The sequence below is a fragment of the Benincasa hispida genome, chromosome 5 (genome assembly GCF_009727055.1).
Source record: "Benincasa hispida cultivar B227 chromosome 5, ASM972705v1, whole genome shotgun sequence".
In the NCBI taxonomy this organism is placed as follows: Eukaryota; Viridiplantae; Streptophyta; class Magnoliopsida; order Cucurbitales; family Cucurbitaceae; genus Benincasa; species Benincasa hispida.
The window spans coordinates 55,167,377-55,189,274 of NC_052353.1; the positions used below are offsets into that span (position 1 = coordinate 55,167,377).

At 35.9% G+C, this 21,898-nt stretch overlaps 1 protein-coding gene and 1 pseudogene across 3 annotated transcripts; both read left to right on the forward strand.

The window, feature by feature from the left end:
- The first annotated feature begins 376 nt into the window (after nt 1-376).
- LOC120077637 (RNA-binding protein 39-like) lies at nt 377-21,844 on the forward strand. Of its 3 annotated transcripts, XM_039031586.1 has the most exons (15): nt 379-679; nt 1,017-1,635; nt 3,821-3,902; nt 4,137-4,193; nt 5,341-5,396; nt 11,984-12,265; nt 16,117-16,348; nt 16,561-16,644; nt 16,744-16,818; nt 17,785-17,868; nt 18,993-19,057; nt 19,149-19,389; nt 19,470-19,558; nt 20,915-21,029; nt 21,382-21,844. In XM_039031586.1, the coding sequence occupies exons 2-15, from the start codon at nt 1,085-1,087 to the stop codon at nt 21,421-21,423; spliced, it is 2,055 nt and encodes a 684-aa protein (XP_038887514.1). In that variant the 5' UTR covers nt 379-679; nt 1,017-1,084; the 3' UTR covers nt 21,424-21,844. The 3 variants fall into 3 exon arrangements, 2 of the variants coding, with proteins under 2 accessions (XP_038887514.1, XP_038887515.1); XM_039031587.1 differs by lacking the exon at nt 11,984-12,265 and having other exon boundaries at nt 383-679; XR_005481799.1 differs by lacking the exons at nt 19,470-19,558; nt 20,915-21,029; nt 21,382-21,844 and adding an exon at nt 18,187-18,236 and having other exon boundaries at nt 377-679; nt 19,149-19,221.
- On the forward strand, nt 15,777-15,867 carry LOC120078875 (annotated as a pseudogene).
- Nucleotides 21,845-21,898: the final 54 nt, after the last annotated feature.

Below are 21,898 nucleotides of genomic sequence, written 5' to 3' on the forward strand. Positions count from 1 at the left end.
AATGCCAACAAGATCTATCTCCTCTTTTATTTTTTTCTCTTCTTATTTAATTTTGTTTTTTTTTGCTGCAATCCTCCACTAACTGGTTACTTGCTTTAAAAATGTGTCCGAGTCAATCCATTTTTGCAACAATGTATACTTCTATTTCTTTTTGTGTATCTGTATTTGTGGGTAATTACTAACCTGTAAAATATTTTTAAGGTTGTCACCTAGATTTTTATCAATTTTAGTCTACATAGATAGTTTGAACATTTGCTAATTAATATTGTTTATTTTAAAAGAGTGTTATGTGGATAATTTGGACATTTGCTAATTAATATTGTTTATTTTAAAAAATCGTTTGGCTATTTTTATAATTTTTGCATTTTTTTCCCAAACAAAACTTCAAAATAATCCAACCCGCAATCTTTGCGATCTGAGATCCTGAGCTGAACATTGACTACTCCCGGCAAAAAGGCAGTCCTTGGGCTTGATGGGCCTTCCACAATCAGACGTTCGACCGTAAATCAGAACCCAAATTCTTCACCATAGCGTATCCTAGAAAGAAACTGTGACCCAGCGAGCGGAAGCACCAGCAACAATCCAGTTTATCCTCGTTCTGCGGGTTTTTGGCGCTTTTACCAATCCCCCTGGAGGCTGCAGCTGGTGAGCAGAGCTCAAATTTCTTCGCGCTGTGGAGGTAATTCAACGTTTCTAAGAAACTATTGCTTCTAGTTAGCATTCGAGAATGGTATCGAAGTGGATTGAATTGTTTGGCATTGAGAGCTGAGGGAGTCATTTTCTTCATTCATAATTAGGGCTTCACTTTTAGCAGCTTTAGTTTTTGAATTACTGTATCGTATTTTGTCGTTGGCCGTCGGTTCAGAACTTGGGTGAGTTTGCGGTTAGGATTAGCAAGTTGAGTAGTGGAGTTCTTGTTTAGCTGGAGGACAATTATATTATAGAGTCGGTCTATGGTTGTGATGCTCTAGAGAACTACGATTATTTATTTATTTATCTATTTATTTTGCTTGCAGCTTTTCGCAGTTTAGTAGACTCAGTTTAGCTGCTGGATGTTGCATTGCTCGCTTTAGACACTGTAGTTATGGATTTTGACGAGTATGATTATTTAGAGAAAACAGTTGAAAATCCCGAGGGACAGAAAGTGAAGGAAACTGCCAATGGCGGTGATGCAGACATGAAGTCTGGAGATAAACATCGTAGTCGAAGTTCAAAGTATAAGAGTGACAGTAAAGATGACGGGGAACATAGGTCAAAACGTTCAAAATCAGAAGATGAGTCACGTGATCAAGATCGACATAGGGATAGGCATCGGTCTAGGTTCGGAGAGAGAGACCGTGATAGGCATAGAAGCAGTAAGGAAAATAGGGGAAAAGAGGACAGAGAAGGGAATCATGAAGAGAGAAGCAGTAGAGACAGGGATGTGGACAGAGATAAAGAACGTTCTCACGATCGTGATAGACGAGGTAGAGATGGCGAAAGGAACAGGGAAAGAGAACGATCACGTCGAAGTAGAAGTCGTTCAGAAAGACATCGTAGTGATCGGGATGAAGGCATAAGAGAGAGGAGCCGAGATAATGAACTCAGAGAAAGAGAAAGAGAGAGAGAGTCTAGAGAGCGAGGCAGAGATGGCAGGTATTTTGTGCATTTATATTCTTGTACCATGTTTTTTGGTATGGAAGGAGAGAGAACCAAAAGATTATTTGGGTTGTTCTTATAATTACCTGCACACTAATGACGAAACTCTTTCACTGAGAAATTAACTTCATGTTCTGTTGATGGATTATTGACATTGTTATGCTTCTTTGGTACACTTTATGATTTGGATTAGATATGACGCATGATAGATAATGTTCCTTCACCATTAAAAAGATGAACTCGTGTAGGGTGCTGTATGAACTATGAACATGAAATGATCAGTATGTATGAGCCATATTACAGTCTAATTGCTTCGAGGAGCAAGCTTACGGATTTGACTCATTGGGCAGCTGTAAGTCTCTGTCCAATGACCGGATCTCTCCTCCTTGTTCTCCATACATCATCCATTGTGAATATAGGTTTTCATGGGATCCAAAATCATAAAACCATATAAATGATGACCTCGTTTTGAAAGGTGCATGGTAGATTAAGATATAGCCAATGAGAGAACTCTGTCACTGGGAGTTTTTGTTGTGGTCTGGGAAAACTTGTGTATCTTCAATTGCAGCCCGTTGTGATATATGGTGTTCTAAGAACATACATACTTGCTTATTTTATTGTTACTCATTATCTATTAAAGTGAATCTCAATTGGGTACGGTATGACATCCAAAAGCACACTTCATTCACAAGGTTTTCCCTATTTCTTTTCCAATTAAGTTTTGTAATGTTGATAAATGGAACTACCCCCATGGTGATGTACTTGGGTAAAACAAAATTGATAATTGGGAAATTCATCTTCACAAGTGTCTACAGTTTTCTGGTTTTCTCGAATTTCTTATACAAGCTTAGTAATTAGGAAACTTTAGATGGGAAAGACTGCCTGCTGGTAGCAATTTTAATGGCAGAGGAATTCAATCCATTTCTAGTGTCCCTGTGAATCAACTATGAAGTTTGCTCTGGAGCTTTCTGTGTTTCAGTAATGGAGGTCATAATTAGTGGCGGTGACATGACATAATTTCACCATCACCACATTGAAGCCCAAGATTTAATTTTTTATCTATTCTGTTGCAGAAATGCTGGTGAGGGAGTTGTGGGCTTTTCTTAAGAGATGAATTCCATCTTCTGATGCTTGTGGGAAATTCAATATTCAGTGCTACTGGATTCTCATCATACATGAAATTATTATGTTTTTCTGTTTGTCTGCCTATTTTCAAGGGTTTTCTCAAAAACTTTTTTTCTAGAGGTTTTAGATTCATAGTTAACGATCTTTAATATTTAGGCTGCGAAATAATCGTTTTGCCGAATTTAATCTTTTTTGGCTACCATTGGTTGCATTGTTCTCTGTCTGTCTAAACTTCAGATACTCTCATCACTCTTTTCATTTATTTATTTTTTTATTTTTAATAAATTTTACATTACCGAAGATTTTCAAAGTTGAAATTCAAAAAAATCTTGCAGATCTTTGACTATTAGTTTTGAGAACAACATTCTTTATCACCATTATCACTTATTGCAATTGAATATACACTACTTCTCATGAATACTCCAGTTGATGCTTTACATGTAATATTGTACAAATATAAGACTCTGATAATTATTTCTTTCACCTTTTGTGTGGTAATTCCTTTCTCTGGAGTATAAACTTTTAACGTGTTCTGTGTTAATGCAATTAGGTTCTTTGCTACTGCATCAATTCGACTTGATGACGCTGTTGTCATTTAAGATTTTATTATTTATGGAAGGTACAAGATCTGTGGTCAATCCATTGTATGACTATTTTGGTCTGATTCTTAACTTTGCCATCAACTACCACTATATGTCCCATTTTTGTTTCTTAAATTTGTGGAAAAGGATTTTTCATCTCTCTCTGTTGTTTCTAACCTTATTAAAATGCTTACGGGACTTTGTAATTTTATAAGCTTTTCATAAAAAGTGGAAAGATATGTGTTCTGGATTATTCTTCTACTGTTGTCATAATTAAGGGTGTAATTATCTCATTGTATTATTTATTTATTTATTTCAACGTGTGGTTTTTTTCACCCTTCAAAATAGAGCTCTTTATTGTCCACTCATGGGTGGTCTCTCATGACTTTAATTATGCATCCGAAGGGCGTGGTTATAATTTTGCTAGCTAATAACAAAGAATGTCTCTGACCAATGTTTTTTTTCCCACCCCACAGAAGATATAAAGATAAAAAGGAAGAAGCAGCTGAACCAGAAGCTGATCCTGAAAGGGATCAGAGGACTGTATTTGCCTATCAGGTAAACCTTCTATTGGGACATATTTTCATAAACAACATTCAAATTTCATCTTTTTTTTTTTTTTTTTTTTGAAAGGAAACATATTTTTAATAATGTGGACACGAGATATTCCATTTTTTGTAAAGGAAAAAACATATTTTCATAAACACATTCAAATTTCATCTTTCTTTCCTGAAGGGAAACGTATTTTTAACAATGTGTTGTCAACTAACATTTTCTGCATCTCTTGGCCAGATAAGTTTAAAGGCAACTGAAAGAGATGTGTACGAATTCTTCTCCAGGGCTGGTAAGGTTTGTATGCTCATCAAATTGTTTCTACCACATTTTCAGTTCTCTTAAACTTCTCTAAGGATAGAATCTTAGTAATTGATCAAACCAATATGCTTTTAACTCCTAGTCTACCACATTTTTGATTATTTATTTATTTATATATTTTTTTAAAATTTAATAATTGAACTACTATATTGAATGGTACAATATACATCTAATCCAAATTGTCCATAGAAATTATACGTCTTTATCAGGCTTTTTGCCAATACCTAACATCTCATGTATGGTATGAGAAATTGGGTGTCTATGGTAAGTATGCTTCTATGTGTAGAATCTTTTATGATGGTGTGGGGGAAGGCTATGTGACATTGACTATCCATCCTCTGTATTTCCCGTTCTTTCTATTTTTGAAGGCTCTCCAACATTTGTGCTAGGTTCAAGATAATCATGAGACTATCCTGGGGTGTAGGGGAAGGTGGGGTTCTCAACTTGACATGTAGGGTCTGTCTCTGAAGTTACTTGAGACCATAGGGACTGAGTTTTGGTAATTTGGGGTCCAATATGATAGCATCCCTTAGAGCATGATTTTTTGTGGCATAAGATAAGATTATATTGAGTATACAAACAATACACCAATTGTTAGGATGCATGCTTGATGGGTGTCGACACTTTTAGGAACTGGGGGAACTCACCATGTTTGTCTTGTTTTCTTGTAGTAATCCATTGGTTGATGAAGGATCATTCCATTTGGTATATCTGATAGGCTGATAGAAACTTTTGAACAATGTGTTTGGTGCTCTTTTGGTTGGCTCAAGTCAGACCCTTATTGTACCCCCTTCTCTCGAAAATAATTTATTCTTAAGTTCTTCTCTCTCTCCCTATTTAAAATTTGTTTCTAATTTCTTCTGAATGAAAGTTGAGTTTCTTAGATCTCTAGAAACAAAATCATCAGCGTGGAATCTCTCTCTCTTTCTCTCTCTCACATTAAATTATTTTTATTTTCTATTCAATAGACGTTCAGCTTCTTATAAGTTATATCCAAAGATTAAAAAAAAAAAAAAAAAGTCATCAGCCAGGCAAGTCATTCTGCTGTCCAATTTTCTTTTCGTTTCTTGTTACTAATTTCCTACATCATGTATCTCTCTAATTGATGGAACACAACTTACAGGTGCGAGATGTACGCCTCATAATGGATCGTAATTCACGACGTTCTAAAGGCGTCGGGTAAGATTTGTGGCACGATGATGTTCACTTGGGTTAATTGGAGTTTATCATTATTCTGATTATTGTCTTAAAACAAATTGCATTACTTTTTCAAAGTTCAATAAATGTTTAAGACAAAATGTGATAAAGCAGTTTTTTTTTTTTTTTGGGATAAGACGAACAAGAAGTAGATAAGTTTTAGACTGTGTATTATAGACATAAAGAAGGGGAACAAATCAGCTTACGGCTGCGAGTGGAGAAAACCCCAACTCAGAACTACAAAAAGAGAGCCTTCTGATCCTTGGTATGACAAAAGTGCTATTAATCACAAAAGAATTTTTTGTGGTTTGAGTATTACCAAGAAGTAATGAAATGAACACTATTATAAAAAGAATCCTCCGAGGCCTTCTAATCTTAAAAAAACGAGAAAAAAAAACCTTTGGTCTCTTTCCTTCTATATCAACCAAAAGCGGCATGAACTGCCCAATTCCACAAAACCTTGGCTTTGCTTTTTAACACGGAGTCACCAAATGATTCGAGAAACAACTTATCCCCCTTTAGAGGAAGGAAAAACTTCACGCCAAATTTAGACAAAGTGCAGGACTAGGTGCTATAGGTGCAGGGGCATTGGATTTCTTCATTCTGCATAAATAACAGATCAGAGTAGGTAAAGTCCAATGAAAAAAATTTCTCAGGGCATCTTAGTCATATTGAGATGTCTATATGAAAGAGACTAGAATTTTTTATGTAATCAACTACTTTCATTGAGAAAAAAATGATAGAACACAAGGGTATAAAAAAAAATAAGCCACAAAAGTATCCTCTCTAAATAAAGGATTTCCAATTAAGTAAAATGTTACCTAAAAAATAATTAAAAAAAAAACCCTTTGAAACCGAAGCCCAAAGCGAGACATGAAACCTCACTAAGGACCAAACCTTACGAGGATCCTTTTCAAACTTCTGAAAACCCTATTATTCCTTTTCCCCCAAACATACCACAATAAAGCACACGCTCCATTAAGCCACAAAAAATGGCCTTTCTCACTAAAAGACGAATGGGGGAGGAATTCCCTGATCATTGTGCAAACACTTCTCTAGGCAACAATTTGAACCTCAAACTCCTATAGAAAGCGAATACACATAGACCTCACAAATTGACAGGTCCAAAGGTGATCCAGGTCTTCCTCCACCTTTCGACAAAGAATACAACAAAAGGACCCATTAATGAGACAATCTTTCCCGTTTCTTTGAGAAAAATGGACGTGATGGATTTGGTGCAACAAGATTGTCTAAGTTCTACGGTTCCTCAAGATGGATTATGTGGATGCGCTTTTTGGCCATCAAATGGGGGTCGGTTTTTTATTCATGTTCCTTCGGGCATTTTGCAGAGTGGTTGGCGTTCTTTTGTGGAGATGCTATTTGATTTTCGCACCTCTATGGATCATCATTTAAGTCGTTTTTTTCGAAGTTTGGAGTAGAATATTGCAGAAATACCGATCATGAAAAATAGTCATATGATGTAATAGGATTTGGGGTAGTTTAGTAAACTTCAAAATTAGTTACCCTATCCCAAACTCAATTCTCCATAGATAGAGAACCCCCTCTTGTATGGATTAGATTTTAATCTCTTGAATAAAATTCTCATTTGGTATACACCAAGTGGTATCAGAGCTCCAGGAAACTTGGACCTGATGGCGGGAAGAAGGCCTATCGACAGTGACCTTGTGACAACCCTCAAAGAGGCGGAGCAAACAACCGCACTATCACCAAAGACATCGACTTGATGCTTGCGGTCAGTCGAAAGCTGTATCGATGATATCTATCGTTTACTTGAACGCATGTCCTTGACACTCAATCAAATGAAAAACAATCTTGGTTTATTGCGGTCGTGAATCGAAGAAAATCAACCAAGAATCATCAATTATCCTCAAGAAAGATAGAATTTGAATGTGCAACAACAAATTCCTCCAAGAAACATTCAAGATTTGCTAGTGATTGTCCAAGGACGACCAAGAACGCAAGCTTATCAATGAGGACACTGCCAAAACGACAACTCATCTATGGAGGAAGATGAGGAACCAAATGGAATTCAAGTTAAAGAAGATGAATCAAATGAGAAGGAACAATTGATTGATGAAATCGTGATGGTGATGTTGAAAACAAAGGTGCAGTAGAGGTAAAAGAAAATGAAACCCATAGAAGTCCTAGTTCAAAAAAGTTCGAAAAACCAATTGGCAATGCAATGCAGAATTGTTTCAGATAAAAAAAATCTGGGCACCCAAATGGAATTGCTGGTGGTGCAGAAGAAGGGGAACAACATGATCTGACGGAGAGGATAAAAAAATTCTATTTGCGGAAAGGGAAGATGAAGTACTCAAGAAAGAAAATTGTGCATTAACTTCCTTAAAGCGAATTTCGAATTTGAAGAAGCTCATTCACAACCCATATGCAATTTTCGATGTCGATTTCCCTTTCAATTACATTTGCAATTTTTATGAAACTCGCCATAACATAAACCCAATTCTAGTCGTTGAAATCAAAGCCGTTGGAAAGGTAGAAGTCGAAAATACCCATGGGCAAATTGATTTGAAGAAAATCGAAAATCTAATTCCAATTGACTTTAAAGCAACATATCTCAAATCAAGAAATTTTGGGTATTTTGCCGGTAGGAAGAAGTGGTCGAACTAAATGATTCGATGAAGGAGAAGGAAACCCCAAACGAGAAGAAGAAGAAAATAGGAGACTTTGTGGTTCATGAAGAAAATCATTGAAAACTGGTTCATATGATGGACAACCCCTGTGCAGACATACGTAGAACAAATGAAGATGAAGGAGATGGGTTTTCCCTCAATTTTTTTCACACGGATTTTTTTTCCTTTCTGAACTAACCCGCCCACAACCCTCTTAATGGACATTTGGATTCATTAGTCCACGATCCACACATTTTGACCCAACTCAACCCCAGACTCGTTTCCCATATTGGAGTCTAACCCTTTTCAATGAAATTTGCAGCCTAGCCCATACCAAACACTACTGAAATAATTAAAACTGAACCTCAATTAGATTTCCTTCACACTTGCCAAATGAGTTTTCTTTCATTTTAAGAGGAGTTTAAATTGACAACAAAGACTTGTTTGGACAACACAATTCTTGGATTAATTCGTGGTGATTGTGTTGAAGAATTTATTTCGTTTCAAAAGACAAATCTTGGCTCGACTTGTGCAATTTGGATGTTGTTGGTATTGGTTGTTAGAAATATTTATGTTCAAGTGGCTTATTTTTTTATTTTTATCTTTGTTTTCGTTTTAAAACTCGAGGACGAGTTTTTTCTAGGAGGGATAGAATATGATATAATAGGATTTGGGGTAATTTAGTAAAATTCAGAATTAGTTACCTTATCTCACACTTAATTCTCTATAAATAGAGAACCCCCCTCTCATGTATGGATTAGATTTTTGATCTTTTGAAAAAAACTCTCATTTGGTATACACCATCATATGGATGATGTGTTGATCAGAAATGTTTTTCAGAGCCCTACCACTACGATGGAGAAACAAAGTATGGTTATTGTTAGCTGTACACAATCTCGTGATTTGATACCCGAAAAATAGACCGAGAATCAATATTGGGTACAAAAGAGTCTAGACGTATTTAAGGAAGATTTTACTGAATTATAGATAGTTACAAGACTATTTGAGTTCAATGATTGGCCTGAAACTTTAAAATTGTACTTCCAAATAAATGTCATTGTTAATCCATTGCTTGCAGAAAATGCTTTTATTAAATTAGATCAAGGAGACCTTGAGGAATTAATTGAGAGCCTAGGCAAATGGCAAGAATTTGGCTTGTTCCACCTGAAATTTGAAAAATGGAATAAGTTCATGCACAGCCAGCCGTTATATACAAGAGGTTATGGAGGTTGGATTACGATAAAAAACTTTCCTTTAGATTATTGTTGCAAATAAACGTTCGAAGCCATTGGAGCTTATTTCGGAGAATTGGAAAATATTGTGTAAGACTCCTAGTCATTGAAATAGTAAGATTAGTAGTAGAATAATGGTGTGGTTATTAGGAGGTAAATTAGTAAATAGCTAGTAAGTTGGATGCTCTTACTGGATGTGATGAAACCAGTGAGAACGTCAAGGAGATAAAATTAAAGGAAACAAAAGAAAAGAAGAAAGGTGATGAGGGGCTCCATGACAGTGGGGGAAAAGAGAAACAGAGGAGTGAACTAAAGATGACTGAATCAGAGAACGATCGTGAAAAAGATGGAGAGAAGAAGAGGCACCGAATCATTAGTACTCATGGCCGGCGGGAAAGGGTTAGATGGTTAGAGACAAGGACTCGATGGAAGTGGAAATGTCGATCAAATGGAGTAGAAGCAACAAAGAGGCGAAGGAAAAAGTTGTTGAGAAGAGGAATGAGATAAAGAGAAGAATACTGACGGTAAAATGTGGAGGCGGTCGAAAAAAGAAACGGAAAACGTCAACGCGGTCAAAGATGGAGTTGCGGGAAAGGTGTTGTTGTAAGTTTCGGGATATGAGGAAATTGGAGATGGACAGCCAAGAAGAAACCATTGAGGAAGGTCAGTGACAATTCCTAGTGCGGCCGGAAATGAAGACTAGAGCGAAGAAAAAGTTTTTGTGCAAAGAAGCAGAGGTTGGTTGGTCACAAGGGAGAAAGAAGACGCTGGAAGTTCATGGCTGTGATGGCGAAAAGTCCAGCAGACTGAATTGCTGTTGATCACGTCGGGAAGAGAGGATCGAAGGTCGATGAGATTGCAAGTGCTGGTTATGGCAGTTGAGGCCGAGCGACAGTGACCGAAGGGGCTAGAAATGGCAGAAATATGGTTACGGTGGTCGGAGAAGGTGGCTTGGGGGAGGGGTGATTTTCGTGAAAAGGAAGAAACAAATCTTCCTACCCACGTGAAGTGTCGGGAGGTGGGGCCAGGAATTAGAAAAAGTTGCAGGGGTAATTCTGGGTTATTCAATGGGCTGGATTTGCAGGAGAAGGCCCAGATTTCTCAAATAGACTTGGCTTATGTGGAGAAGTTGGGCCCAAATTATGTGTGAGGGTGGGGTTTGCATTAGATGGCTGGAAAAAGAAATTGGAGGCTGGGAGAAGGATTGGCGAAGGCAAACACCATCAGGGATGAGAACAGCTAATTCTTACAGACAAGAAGAATCTAATCAAAATTAGGCAGGAAGCTGCTTAATGGGCCGATTACAAAATTGGTGGATGAGGCCCATTATCTCTCAAAGGAAAAAAGTCTAATGACTTTACCTAAGGAAGTTGAGTCCCTAATGGAATATGGGTGGTGAACCCGATGGAAGATGCTGAAAACATGGAAATGCAGCCTTCACGAAGAAAGAAGAAAGAAGCTTAATGGGCTTGAATTTGCTAAATTCATTGAGGCCTATTTATTAGGGTGGCCAAAATGGGGCATATGGGCTGGAATTTCCTGAAGCTCATGGGAATCTTGAAGGAAGATGGTGTATGGGCCCAAAGGCTGGATTGGGTTTTGGAGCAACAAGTTTATTCTGGGCCTAGCCCTTTAGAGATAAAGAGCTTCAAATTAAAATATCAATACAAATAGCGTGGGAATGGGCTCAGGATATGCATCTTATCAAAGGGGGTCACATGCCTTGTGAGAATAAAGAAGATTATGGAAGTTTCTGTGGTTATGGGCTGTTTAATGGGCTGAATGCAAGAGAAATCACTACGGTCCGATGGATTTCCAAGGCTAAACAAAAGACAATTTCTTCCAAGAAGGTGGGTGCAGGATAGAGAGTTCAAAGTTTTTATTGCATTAAAAAAAGAAGTGAGAAAGAACAAGCCCACTTTTGTGTTTTTGTTTTTTAAGCACACCTTGAGGACAAGGTGTCTTTGAGGGCGGAGTAGTAAGACTCCTAGTTATTAAAATAGTAAGATTAGTAGTAGAGTACTAATGTGGTTATTAAAAGGGGGCAAATTAGTAAATAGCCAGTAAGTTTGTTAGGATTTTTAGTTATAAATAGATGGAATGGGTTGAGGAGGGTGTAAAGAATTTAGTAGTTATTTCCTAATTGGAAAATTTTGAGAGGGGATTTCTTAGCCCATTAGAGTGTGCTGAGGTATATTGTAATTTCTTCATGATATTGTAATATAATTATATCTCTTAGTTTTCTTGTTTGTTCTTTATATTCTTGAGTTTGTTCTTGTTAGGAAGGATCCTAACATATTGTTACATAAGCTTTGAATCTTCTTAACGTCTCTGTAGCTAGAATTCAAGTTAAGAAAAATATTTGTGGATTTATCCCATCGACTTTAGAGATTACATATGAAACGTAGGGAAAGATTTATTTGAATTTCGGTTATATCGTATCAATTGATTTGCCAAGATCAAAGGTGCATTATTTGTTAAAGATTTTACTAAGCCAATTGATATTGTTCGATTGTCTCAAGCTATATGGAAGATGAAGAAGTGGATTTCATTTCTTTAAACCTTGAATTGGAATTTCTTACCTGCTTGAATTCTTCCAAATTTTTCAAGAAGTTCATTAGTTTGCAAATCAAAGAATGGGTTTTTGTTGTCAAACACCTCGATTTCTTGTCAAAAACTTTTCCAGGTTGACAACTAGTTCCTCTTTGCACCCGAAGGAGTTCTCAATCAAGAAGGACGTGAACTTGGTAAAGGATAAGGTGGAGTTAGATTCACCACGGGGAGAGAAAGTGGACGGCCGTCAGTCTTTAAAGGACTCCAAGAAGCATTCTCGTCTGCTGAAGCCATTCCCTGAACATTTTATTAGAAAAAAGACATCCTTCTTCAACTCTTGGACAACATTAGCCAACTCAGATTTGCTCGAGGAATGTTGTGTCAAGGTTCAAATCCCTGATTTTTTCCCCAATAGGTCAGCTAATTCTCCACCCAAGTCTAGCTCCTTTAATTACTTGATTTTAAGATACCTGGCCCAAACATACATTGTGAGAGGTACCTGAGCATGCCACCTAGTATTTCTCGATCAACAAGCATGACTCGGATGGAGATTCAATTGCAAGTGCTAGTAGTGAAGATTTAGTAAGGTCAGAGACCAAGGAGATTCAAGAAGAGGAAGAGATAATTGTTGTCTTTGGCAAAGATTTACACCACCTTTTTCAGACATAGGAAGATCAGTTGATTGGCTAGGCTAAATTTCACTCAGCATCTAATTTCATTAGCTGAAGATTGTTGTATTACTTTCGGTTGAGCACTAGTTTTAAAGTTATGTGGTGACAAAAGTTTGGGGTTTCAAATTGTCCTTGTTGAAGACTCTTTTGTGGAACACACGAGGGCTTGATGATTTTTATTGTTTGGCGCTTTATTGAATCTGATGGAGTTGCTTCCTAACTTGTTCATAATCCAAGTAACCAATAGAGCTATGTATAATATCGTCGAGTCATCAAAACTCATCGTTCCTTTGGTGCACACTTCTCATGCTGTTTGCCAACTCCTCTTTTCAAGATCTAAGTCTCAATTGTAAGGCCTTCATTTGTCCGGCAAAATAGTAACAGTCTCTGATTTGTTTACTTTTGTATTGGTGATTTCTTTGTAAATGTTCTTTTTGCTATCTTCTGCTTTGTATTTGGCTTTGCATTGCTCACGATGCTTCAGGTTGTATTTTTGTTTCATTAGGTTGGATTGCGGTTGGCTGTTTGGTCTTTCAAAGATTCTCTCTTTGAAGTCATTGTAATTTGAGATTTTTCTCTTTTCATTATTTCAATAAAATTTTCAGTTTCCGTTTTTAAAAAAAAGAAAAAAAAAAGAGGTCATCTTCTTAACAAGCCTATCTAAAGTGTTCACTCGACCAAGTTTCTGTTAAGGAAAGCCCACAACTCCCTCACCAGCATTTCTGCAACAGAATAGATAAAAAATTAAATCTTGGGCTTCAATGTGGTGATGGTGAACTCGACCAAGTAAAACTTGCAAGATAAAGAACTTGATTGTCTTTGGTATTTTAATTCTCCAAATAACATCAAAGGCCGACTCACTAACAAGAGAGAGATCCATTAATAGGAAAGAAATTAGAAATAAAAACGTCACTTTCTTTAGGAACCTTAAAATTCCGAATGTACTTCACAAAAGGCCCTTTCAATTTAGTTCTGGATTTAGTAAGTTTGGTCATGGAAACCTGAGAATGAACCGCCTGCATGTTTTTATTCCCAAAACCTAAAGGAGTGTTGCACTTTGTAACTTTACTTGGTATTCATGAAAATTTGTTTCCTTTCTAAATATCCCAAAACCTAAAAGAGTTTTTGCAGTATGATGGCAAATTCATTGGATTGGTTGGACTTATTTATCATGAGAACTCCAAAAAAGAAAAACAGTAGGGTTCCTGAGTCGGTGTGTGCTGAAGAGAAGCATTAGGGTTTGGGAACATGGAACTTGATTTCATATGTAATTTATGAGAAAGTCTCATTTTCGGATAAGGTAAAAACTTCTGTAGTTTTCTATGAAGGCAATGAGGTGACATGTGAGGGGATTAAGAGCTTGAGGAAAAAGGGTAGTAGTAACTATCCAGTTGTGTTTGATTCTTCAAGAGATGAAGTTGGAACTTGGAAGTAGTAGATAAAAGTGATGGTTATGTCTCATGAAATTCAAACTAGATTGAATGGAAATTTATTGAGTATCGTGGTTCTTCCTAAGGAATTTGATTATGTATGAATGAAATATCATTTTGTTGCTTTAATGTTGTGAGAGGGCATTGACATTTTCAATCGAGTGATTGGGGTATCCTTAGAATATGGCTCATTGGGGTTATTGGTTAGGGTTTCGGGAATGTATGTTTCTTTTACCATGATAAAAGGACCTCTAGAACATAGAAAGGCTTTTTGAGTGGATATTGGAGAGCTAGGAAGCACAAATACTTCATTAAAGAATGGGTATGTTATACTATTTAGGGTTAGGGTTTTTTATTTTTAACTGGGCTTTTGGATCTTATTACATAATGTGGCCGTGAGTTTCATTAAAGAATGGGTTATTGGTTTTGTTTTCTTTTAAATGCTCTTTTCTTTTTTCTTTATTATTATTTTTTAATATCAACGTTATTTTAATAATTAATAAAAAATAGTATTTTAAATAATTAATTAAAAATATTATTTCTACTAAAAATATTTGTTAGATATATGGGTATTTATAATAAAAAAATAACGTGTCCCCAACGTGTCATGTCCTACATTTTTAAAAATTGGCGTATTTCCGTGTCGTATCATATCGTGTCGCACATCCCGTGTTGGTGTCCGTGCTTCCTAGCTGGATAGTAAGGTGTTGGTGTATAAGGGAGACTTCTACAGCCCAAGATTGTTTTGGGAGAAATCTAGAGAGTTGAATATGATGAGGTAGAGTTTTCTGTGTATATTAGAAAGTGAGACATGGGTTCAAGCCCCATGTTAGCTGCCTACTTAAGATGTTAAAATACTACAAGTATCTCGAAAAGATAAGTTGAGGTACAGTTAAGCTAGTAAGACTTCCTGATTATTTTGGGAGATTCCCTCCAATGAAGCCATTAGTTGCCCCCAGTAAGTTTCTAAATAAAAAAGCAGGAATGAGTAATGACAAAAGTTACTCCCTTGAGTTTAATGAACCAACCACTGGAATAAGACCACACATTTCATAAGGCTGTGGGAGAAAAATATGCTCTTTGGGCAGCATTTAGTTAGGGTTCTAAACAGTTCATACAACAATGGTTCATCTCGTGTGTCCTTGTGATTCCTCTGGTTTGCTTTAGAAGTTATTGAAGGTACCCATTATACTATTCTTTTATTCGATAGGAATTGAGAAATGTATTATCACAAGAAGTGAACCAAAAAAAGGAGAGAGTGTCTGCACCACAGGAGGGATTTTCTCTAAGCCTCTAAGCACAATTACAAAATGCATTTATGAGAGTACACAAAGTAGAAGCAAACATCTAAGCCCAGCTTCTACCCCTTTAAAACCCACCATTCCTCTCTAACCCAACCTCCAAAGGAGAGCCACCATATTGTCGGACCAGAGGATACAGGCTGTTGCTCTAAGAAGTTACCTCTCCCACGAGTTGGCAGAAAGCCTCTGAACTATTCTGGTGGGACCCATTAAACAAGTCTTTAAACTGCATACATTCCTTTTCTATTTTCTACTATGAGGTATTTTATAAAAACATGACAAATTTTATCAAATGTTCAGTATATTATAAAACAATGTTGGCATATAAAAACTATGCATGCTAGATATTTGTGGAATTTGGTTATGTAGTGAGCATTTCATCTTTACTGCTTTAGAATGTCAGCAACATGTTGCTGGTGTTTTTCTCACTCTTCAGAAGTAGCCAGATGTGGCTGGTTTAGAATGAGATAGAGACAATTGTTTTGAAGTGTAGTTTGCTATCTGTAATTTGAATCTTGGGTTTGGTCCCTTCAAGGACATCTGAGATATGTAGAAGATTAGCATGGTTCATGTGCAAAGATGACACACACAAATCAAGAAATGGTTGAAAATTTTAATTTGAACCTTAGGTTTGTAGTAGTTACCTGTTTGTGTGAAGTGATTTGGATGTTGATGTTTAATGATGAGGACACTTATATGTAGATTTTAGCCGATCATGTCACATGATTAACCATCAGCAATTTGTGTGGTCTGCTTACAATAGTTAGATTCTGTGAGAATTTGAAAACAGAACTTGGCTTCTTGTATGCATATGTAATTTATTCTCTGTTTTCCTCGGGTTTAGTATCATACCTATATGTGCAGGTATGTTGAATTTGTGGATGCAATGTCTGTGCCCATGGCTATAGCACTTTCAGGCCAGCTCCTGCTTAGTCAACCTGTGATGGTAAAGCCATCTGAAGCTGAGAAAAACCAGGTTCAATCAACTGCTGCTGCTGGTGGACCGGGTGGAGTAATGGGCCCCTACTCTGGTGGTGCCAGAAGGTTATATGTTGGCAATCTACACCCCAACATAACTGAAGATAACCTTCGTCAGGTTAGTAAATAAATGTCATTGGACATAATACATACATTACACGGTACTAATAATTCTTGGTGGTATGTGTTTTCTTGAATCTACTCTGTTATGCCAATTGCCATGTTCTGCAAAATCTTTCAGATTTATTTCTTTTTTCTGTCTATTGCTAAAACGTTGACGTTGTAGTATTGGTGCATTGTTTGGATAAAATGGCCTTCCTCTACTTCCAGGTTTTTGGAGCTTTTGGCACTGTGGAACTGGTTCAGATGCCCCTTGATGAATCTGGCCATTGCAAAGGTTTTGGTTTTATTCAGGTAAAATATATATCTAGGGATATCTAGGGAATATTTTATTGTTTGAGAAGGGCGCAGTAACATTAGGGCATAAGCCTAATCAGAACTGTTTGGCTGCAGTTCTCACGTCTTGAAGATGCTAGAAATGCACTGAGTTTGAATGGACAACTTGAGATTGCTGGTCGAACAATAAAGGTGATGCATATTCATCATGTTTTCATGTGCATGTATTCTTATGCAAAATTTTTTGCTAGCATGCTTGGTATGTTCTTTTTTGTTGCGTTGAATAGCAGTCGAATGCTGCATTCGTTATGAGAGTCTTCTTCTCATTGGTGAGGATTGGGATTTCTTCAATTGAGTGAATGTCAATGTCAAGGGATAGACTTTTAAAAATTGATGTTTAATCTTTTTATGTCAATAGCTTCGAGTGTAAGTTGTCATCTTTTATGCATTTTACATGCCTCTCCGAAAATGTGGGCCTTTCATCAAAGGATTAGGTTGTGGCATCTCATGACTGATAGACTAGTGGGAGATCTTGGAGGTTCTGACCACTTCAATTTTCAAGGGTTGCGAACACTTGAGCCTCACTGTCGTCGTCTTGTTCTTTTTCTTCTTCTTTCTTCCTCAACCATGTCTTCTTCCTCTTCTTTTTTTTAATTAATTGGTTACGGATTACACAGAAGAGCTCATTATAATTTCTCCTCATTTGTGTTTATTTTGTTTCTTTCTGTGTTTTTGTACGGTTGGTTTCTCTTTGCATCTTCATTCTTTCTAATGCCGGAAGTTTCAATTAAAAAAATGTGGAATTTTTGGTGAATGGCTAACAAAAGGTATTTAGCCATAACAATTAACAAATGTTGTAGATTATCCAATTCAGCAATATTAAAGAGTAGTGTTCTCATTGTGGGCGTTAGATTTGATTACAGACAAGCTGATAGCATGTAGGGAGCAACATTTAGAATTTTAATACAGAAAATTATATTGTTGAAAGGAAAATGGGAAATAACAAACAGATAGACAACCGGAAAGCTAGTACGAATATGGCGAGGTTTCCTTTAAATGCTCTTATCACTAACCAGTGCCATGGTAGTATGAGTAATTAAGTACAGTTGATTGTCTGGCTGGAATTATCTCATAATATTATGTTATTGTCTTATACAGGTGTCTACAGTCACAGATCAGCCTGGTTTGCAAGATATTGGAGCAAATACAGGAGACCTTGATGATGAGGATGGCGGTGGCCTGGTAAATAAATCTTCTGTCTTTGTTCCTCTGTCTCTCTAATAAGTGAAGCAAAATTATACCGCATCTTAAACAAAGCATCATGAAAGTTGAGTTATGGATTTATGTCAAGTTGTAAGAGTTCTTAAGCCATTGCTTCTATTATTGTTTGGAACTTGGAATAATACATTCGTAACTTTTAAATTGTTGTTCGTACTTTCTGCTTTGTTAATGTCCATTATACCCAATTTCTTGGACATTATCCAGCAGCAAGTATGCCTCTCAGCTCTTTCTTTACTCCATTTTCTTTATTTTTTTTAAATATCGTTTCGTTTGTTTCAGACCCTTCTTATTTGAATGGACCATTAGAGAAGATTGGTCTTTCTATCTTGGTATGTGTTTTTGGTGTTTTTATTTTTAACACAGTTCTATTCTAAGAGAAATCAGAGATGTTCTTTTTTAAAGTCTGTGCCCGCACATGGGCCAAGCTTTAGAGATATTATGGATTCAAGAGTTTTCCGTCTTGATTTGTTTCTGTCTATCGCTCTTTATTGGTGCCGGGCACCCTTTTAAAAACTTTGGTCTCTTTTATTTAGTCTCAATTGGAAATTTCTTTTGTAATCACCTTTAGGTGGATGAAGTTTGTCCTTATTTCATTTATTGAATGAAACCTTTCTTATCTAAAAAACGGTTCAAACATGCAAACCTTTGGTTACTCAAATATTGACGCTTAGCCTAATGGGCCGCCCCATAGGGGGCTTAAGTTGCCCAATGCATATGAAGTAATATCAGAATCTAAAGGCTTAACATTAACTCCCGATTTTCATGTTGACCCTAAAAGTTTGCTGCTCTCACTGCCTTCATGATTTATTTAAGGTTGTTGGCTGTGGTGATATTATTTACCTTCTCTCTTTCTTTCTTTGAGAAGTGTATTTGTAACTTCTGAATGTAAAAACTTAAAACATACGAGGCATTACCTCGGAGGTAACGTGTGATAGTAACTATGTTTTATCATGAATATTATCTATCCTCTTTTACACTTCCCCCAAAGCTTTTACAAGTTTCTGGTTGAGACTTTTTATTTAGAGTTCTTTGTATATGCTTTAGTCTCTACATTAACAAATAACAAATATGTTTCCAATTTGCAGTCCTTAAATGCTAGTTCTCGAGCATCTCTGATGCAGAAGCTGGACCGTACTCGTGCGGCATCTAGGTTTGTCTTTGTTGAGCTTATTATCATTTGGTTGAAAATCGAAAAATCATTTGAAATCTGCATGTTGGTCTTATATCTGTTCTCTTTGCAGCATTGCTGGTTCTTTAGGTACACATGTCGTAAATAACACAGGCGCTGCTATGCCGATGGCACCTATCCTTGGAGGTGCAACTATCCCTTCCCTTGCTGTCGGTACTTCTTTGGCCGCCTTTCCTGCTTTTCCTGGACTTGGTGCAGGCGTTCATGTTCCCGCTGTTGCTGCCAGTTTACTTGGTGTTGGTACTCCAAGTGAATGCTTACTGTTGAAGAATATGTTTGATCCTACAGCTGAGGTATGCTGCAGTATTCTAAAGGTATCTGTTACATTTTCTGTTTATGTTTAAGTCTAACTCGTTACCCTTATGTTTGGTAGTCGGAACCAACTTTCGATCTAGATATCAGAGACGATGTTGAAGAGGAGTGCTCTAGGTTCGGAAAATTGAAACATATATATGTTGACAAGTAAGTTGAGGACTTTTAAGTTCATGAAGTTTCATTACATATAGTTTTTATGGTAAATTTTTTTATGGTAGTTTCAATTATACTCTCAAACTTTCCATTATAAAAATTAAGTCTTAAAATTCAATCGAGTAAAGCCTCAACTTGAAACTTAAGTTTCAAAAAGAAAAAAAAATTAGAACTTAAAAATGAAGGGTTGTTTTTAAATATAGAAAAATAAACCAAAATATGGTAAAATTTTAAAACTATCAATGATAGACACTGATAGACGTCTATCAATGATATTGATAGACACTGATAGAAGTCTATCATTGATAATTTGAAAAAATTACTATTTCAAACATTTTCAAGAGTTTTACCATTTGAAATAATTTCTCAAAAATGAATTCTTTGAATTGTGACGAAAAAGTAGTTATTTAGGGCCTGTTTGGTAGGCAATCTGAAATAGAAATTTGAAAACAAGGGATTAAATGAAAACAAAGTTGTTCATATTTTCATATATGTGTTTGGTAGCAGATTAAAAAATGAAATTACAATTTAAACAAATTTTTAAATTGTGATTGAAAATATACTTAGTTACTCATTAAATACTAGGTTGAATATAAACCATTACTAATTAATTTCTGAACTTGTTTTTTGTTAAAATTTTTGTATAATCATTATTTTGTAATATTGTATAATATATATAATATATTACATATTTTAAGTTTAACAAAAAATAATTGAATTTATAACATGAAATAATACAATTGTTATTGTTTTTATCATTTTTAATATAATTCTGCATTTTAAAATTTTGAATCCAAAATCTGGATTCACTGAAAACATAAAAGAATTTTTTAGAATTTGCACTGTTTGGATCACAGAATTCAGAAACAGTTTTCGGAAACTGGATCCAGACTGCCAACCAAACATATATTTGCTGAACTTAGTGAATTTGAAAACATAAAACAGAATTTGAATTGCCTACCAAACAGGCCATTAGTTTATAGGAATCAAAGTGAAAATTCGAAGAATGGTTTTTTCTTTGGTAACATAAGATTAAATTGTAGAAGGAATCATGCGGAGAATTTTATTTACCACTATACAAATGTTAACATTGGATCTTCTAACTTTTATAATTATAACAATTTTATAAGTTTGAAAATTCAATTTTTTTTCATTTGAGGGTCAAATTTCTACCATTATTGTAAGTATAAGGGCCCAGTTTTAACACTTGTATTTTACTTTTTACAATCGAAAGTTTGAGAATGTAATTACAACTAACACCATACTTCAGAGGTGGTTTTTGTAGTTTTTCCTAGTTTTTAATTCATCCCCATTTCCATAAACGTACTTTGTTTGTTACTTCATGGATAGGAATAGCGCTGGTTTTGTATATTTGAGATTTGAAAAATCAGAGTCTGCAATGGAAGCCCAACGTGCCCTTAATGGAAGATGGTTTGCTGGGAAAATGATCGGTGCAACTTTCATGGTAAATCTTTGGTCCGTCTTTATCTCATCTGTTAGAACACAATGTGATGCACGTCTTACGGAATTTTGTAAGGATACCTCCTTACAAGAAAACTCAAGAACCACAAAGGACACAAATAATACTAAAAGATAAAAATATATATTGTGATATCAATGAGAAACTACACTATACCATAGTCTTTCAAGAGGGTTACTCTTTCCCAAATTCTCCAGAAGAAATCCCAAAAAATTATGCACACCTCTCAATCCATTCCCTCTATTTAACTAAAAACTCTAGCAAACTTATTACCTATTTACTAAGAGACTTCTAATAACTACACCAATTATCTTACAAATTTCTTTCATATCTTCAGGACATCCCGAGCTATGAAGTGAAATTTCCAGACAGCAGATAGTACTAGTCCAAGTTTAGTTTGAATGCTCTACTCCGAAATGGTTACCGGCCTGTTGGTGCATTTGATTACAAAAGTGGCTAAGGTGCTAAGATCAGAAGATGATTTGTATGTCTTTGAAAGGTACACAATTTACGATTTACTAGCACGATGGCCTTGCGAATGAAGACGGTGAAAAGAAATTGCATAGCTCAATATAGAATACATTGTTCAATATGAATACTGAAAAGTTGATTGTAATGTAACTGACATATGGTTCTTTTGTATGTTCTATTAGTGACTTGACCTAGGAAATTCAGTGCCGATTCGTCGACCCAGTCGATTTATATCTAAAGATATGAGATTTGCAATGTTGGCTGTTCATGTTATGGATATTATTTTATGCCTTAGTTTTAACTGATTTGGGAACATATGAAATTTCAAACTTGATGTTCTGAATGGCTTTTTTCCCCTCATTGGAATTGAACTTGCAGCCCAA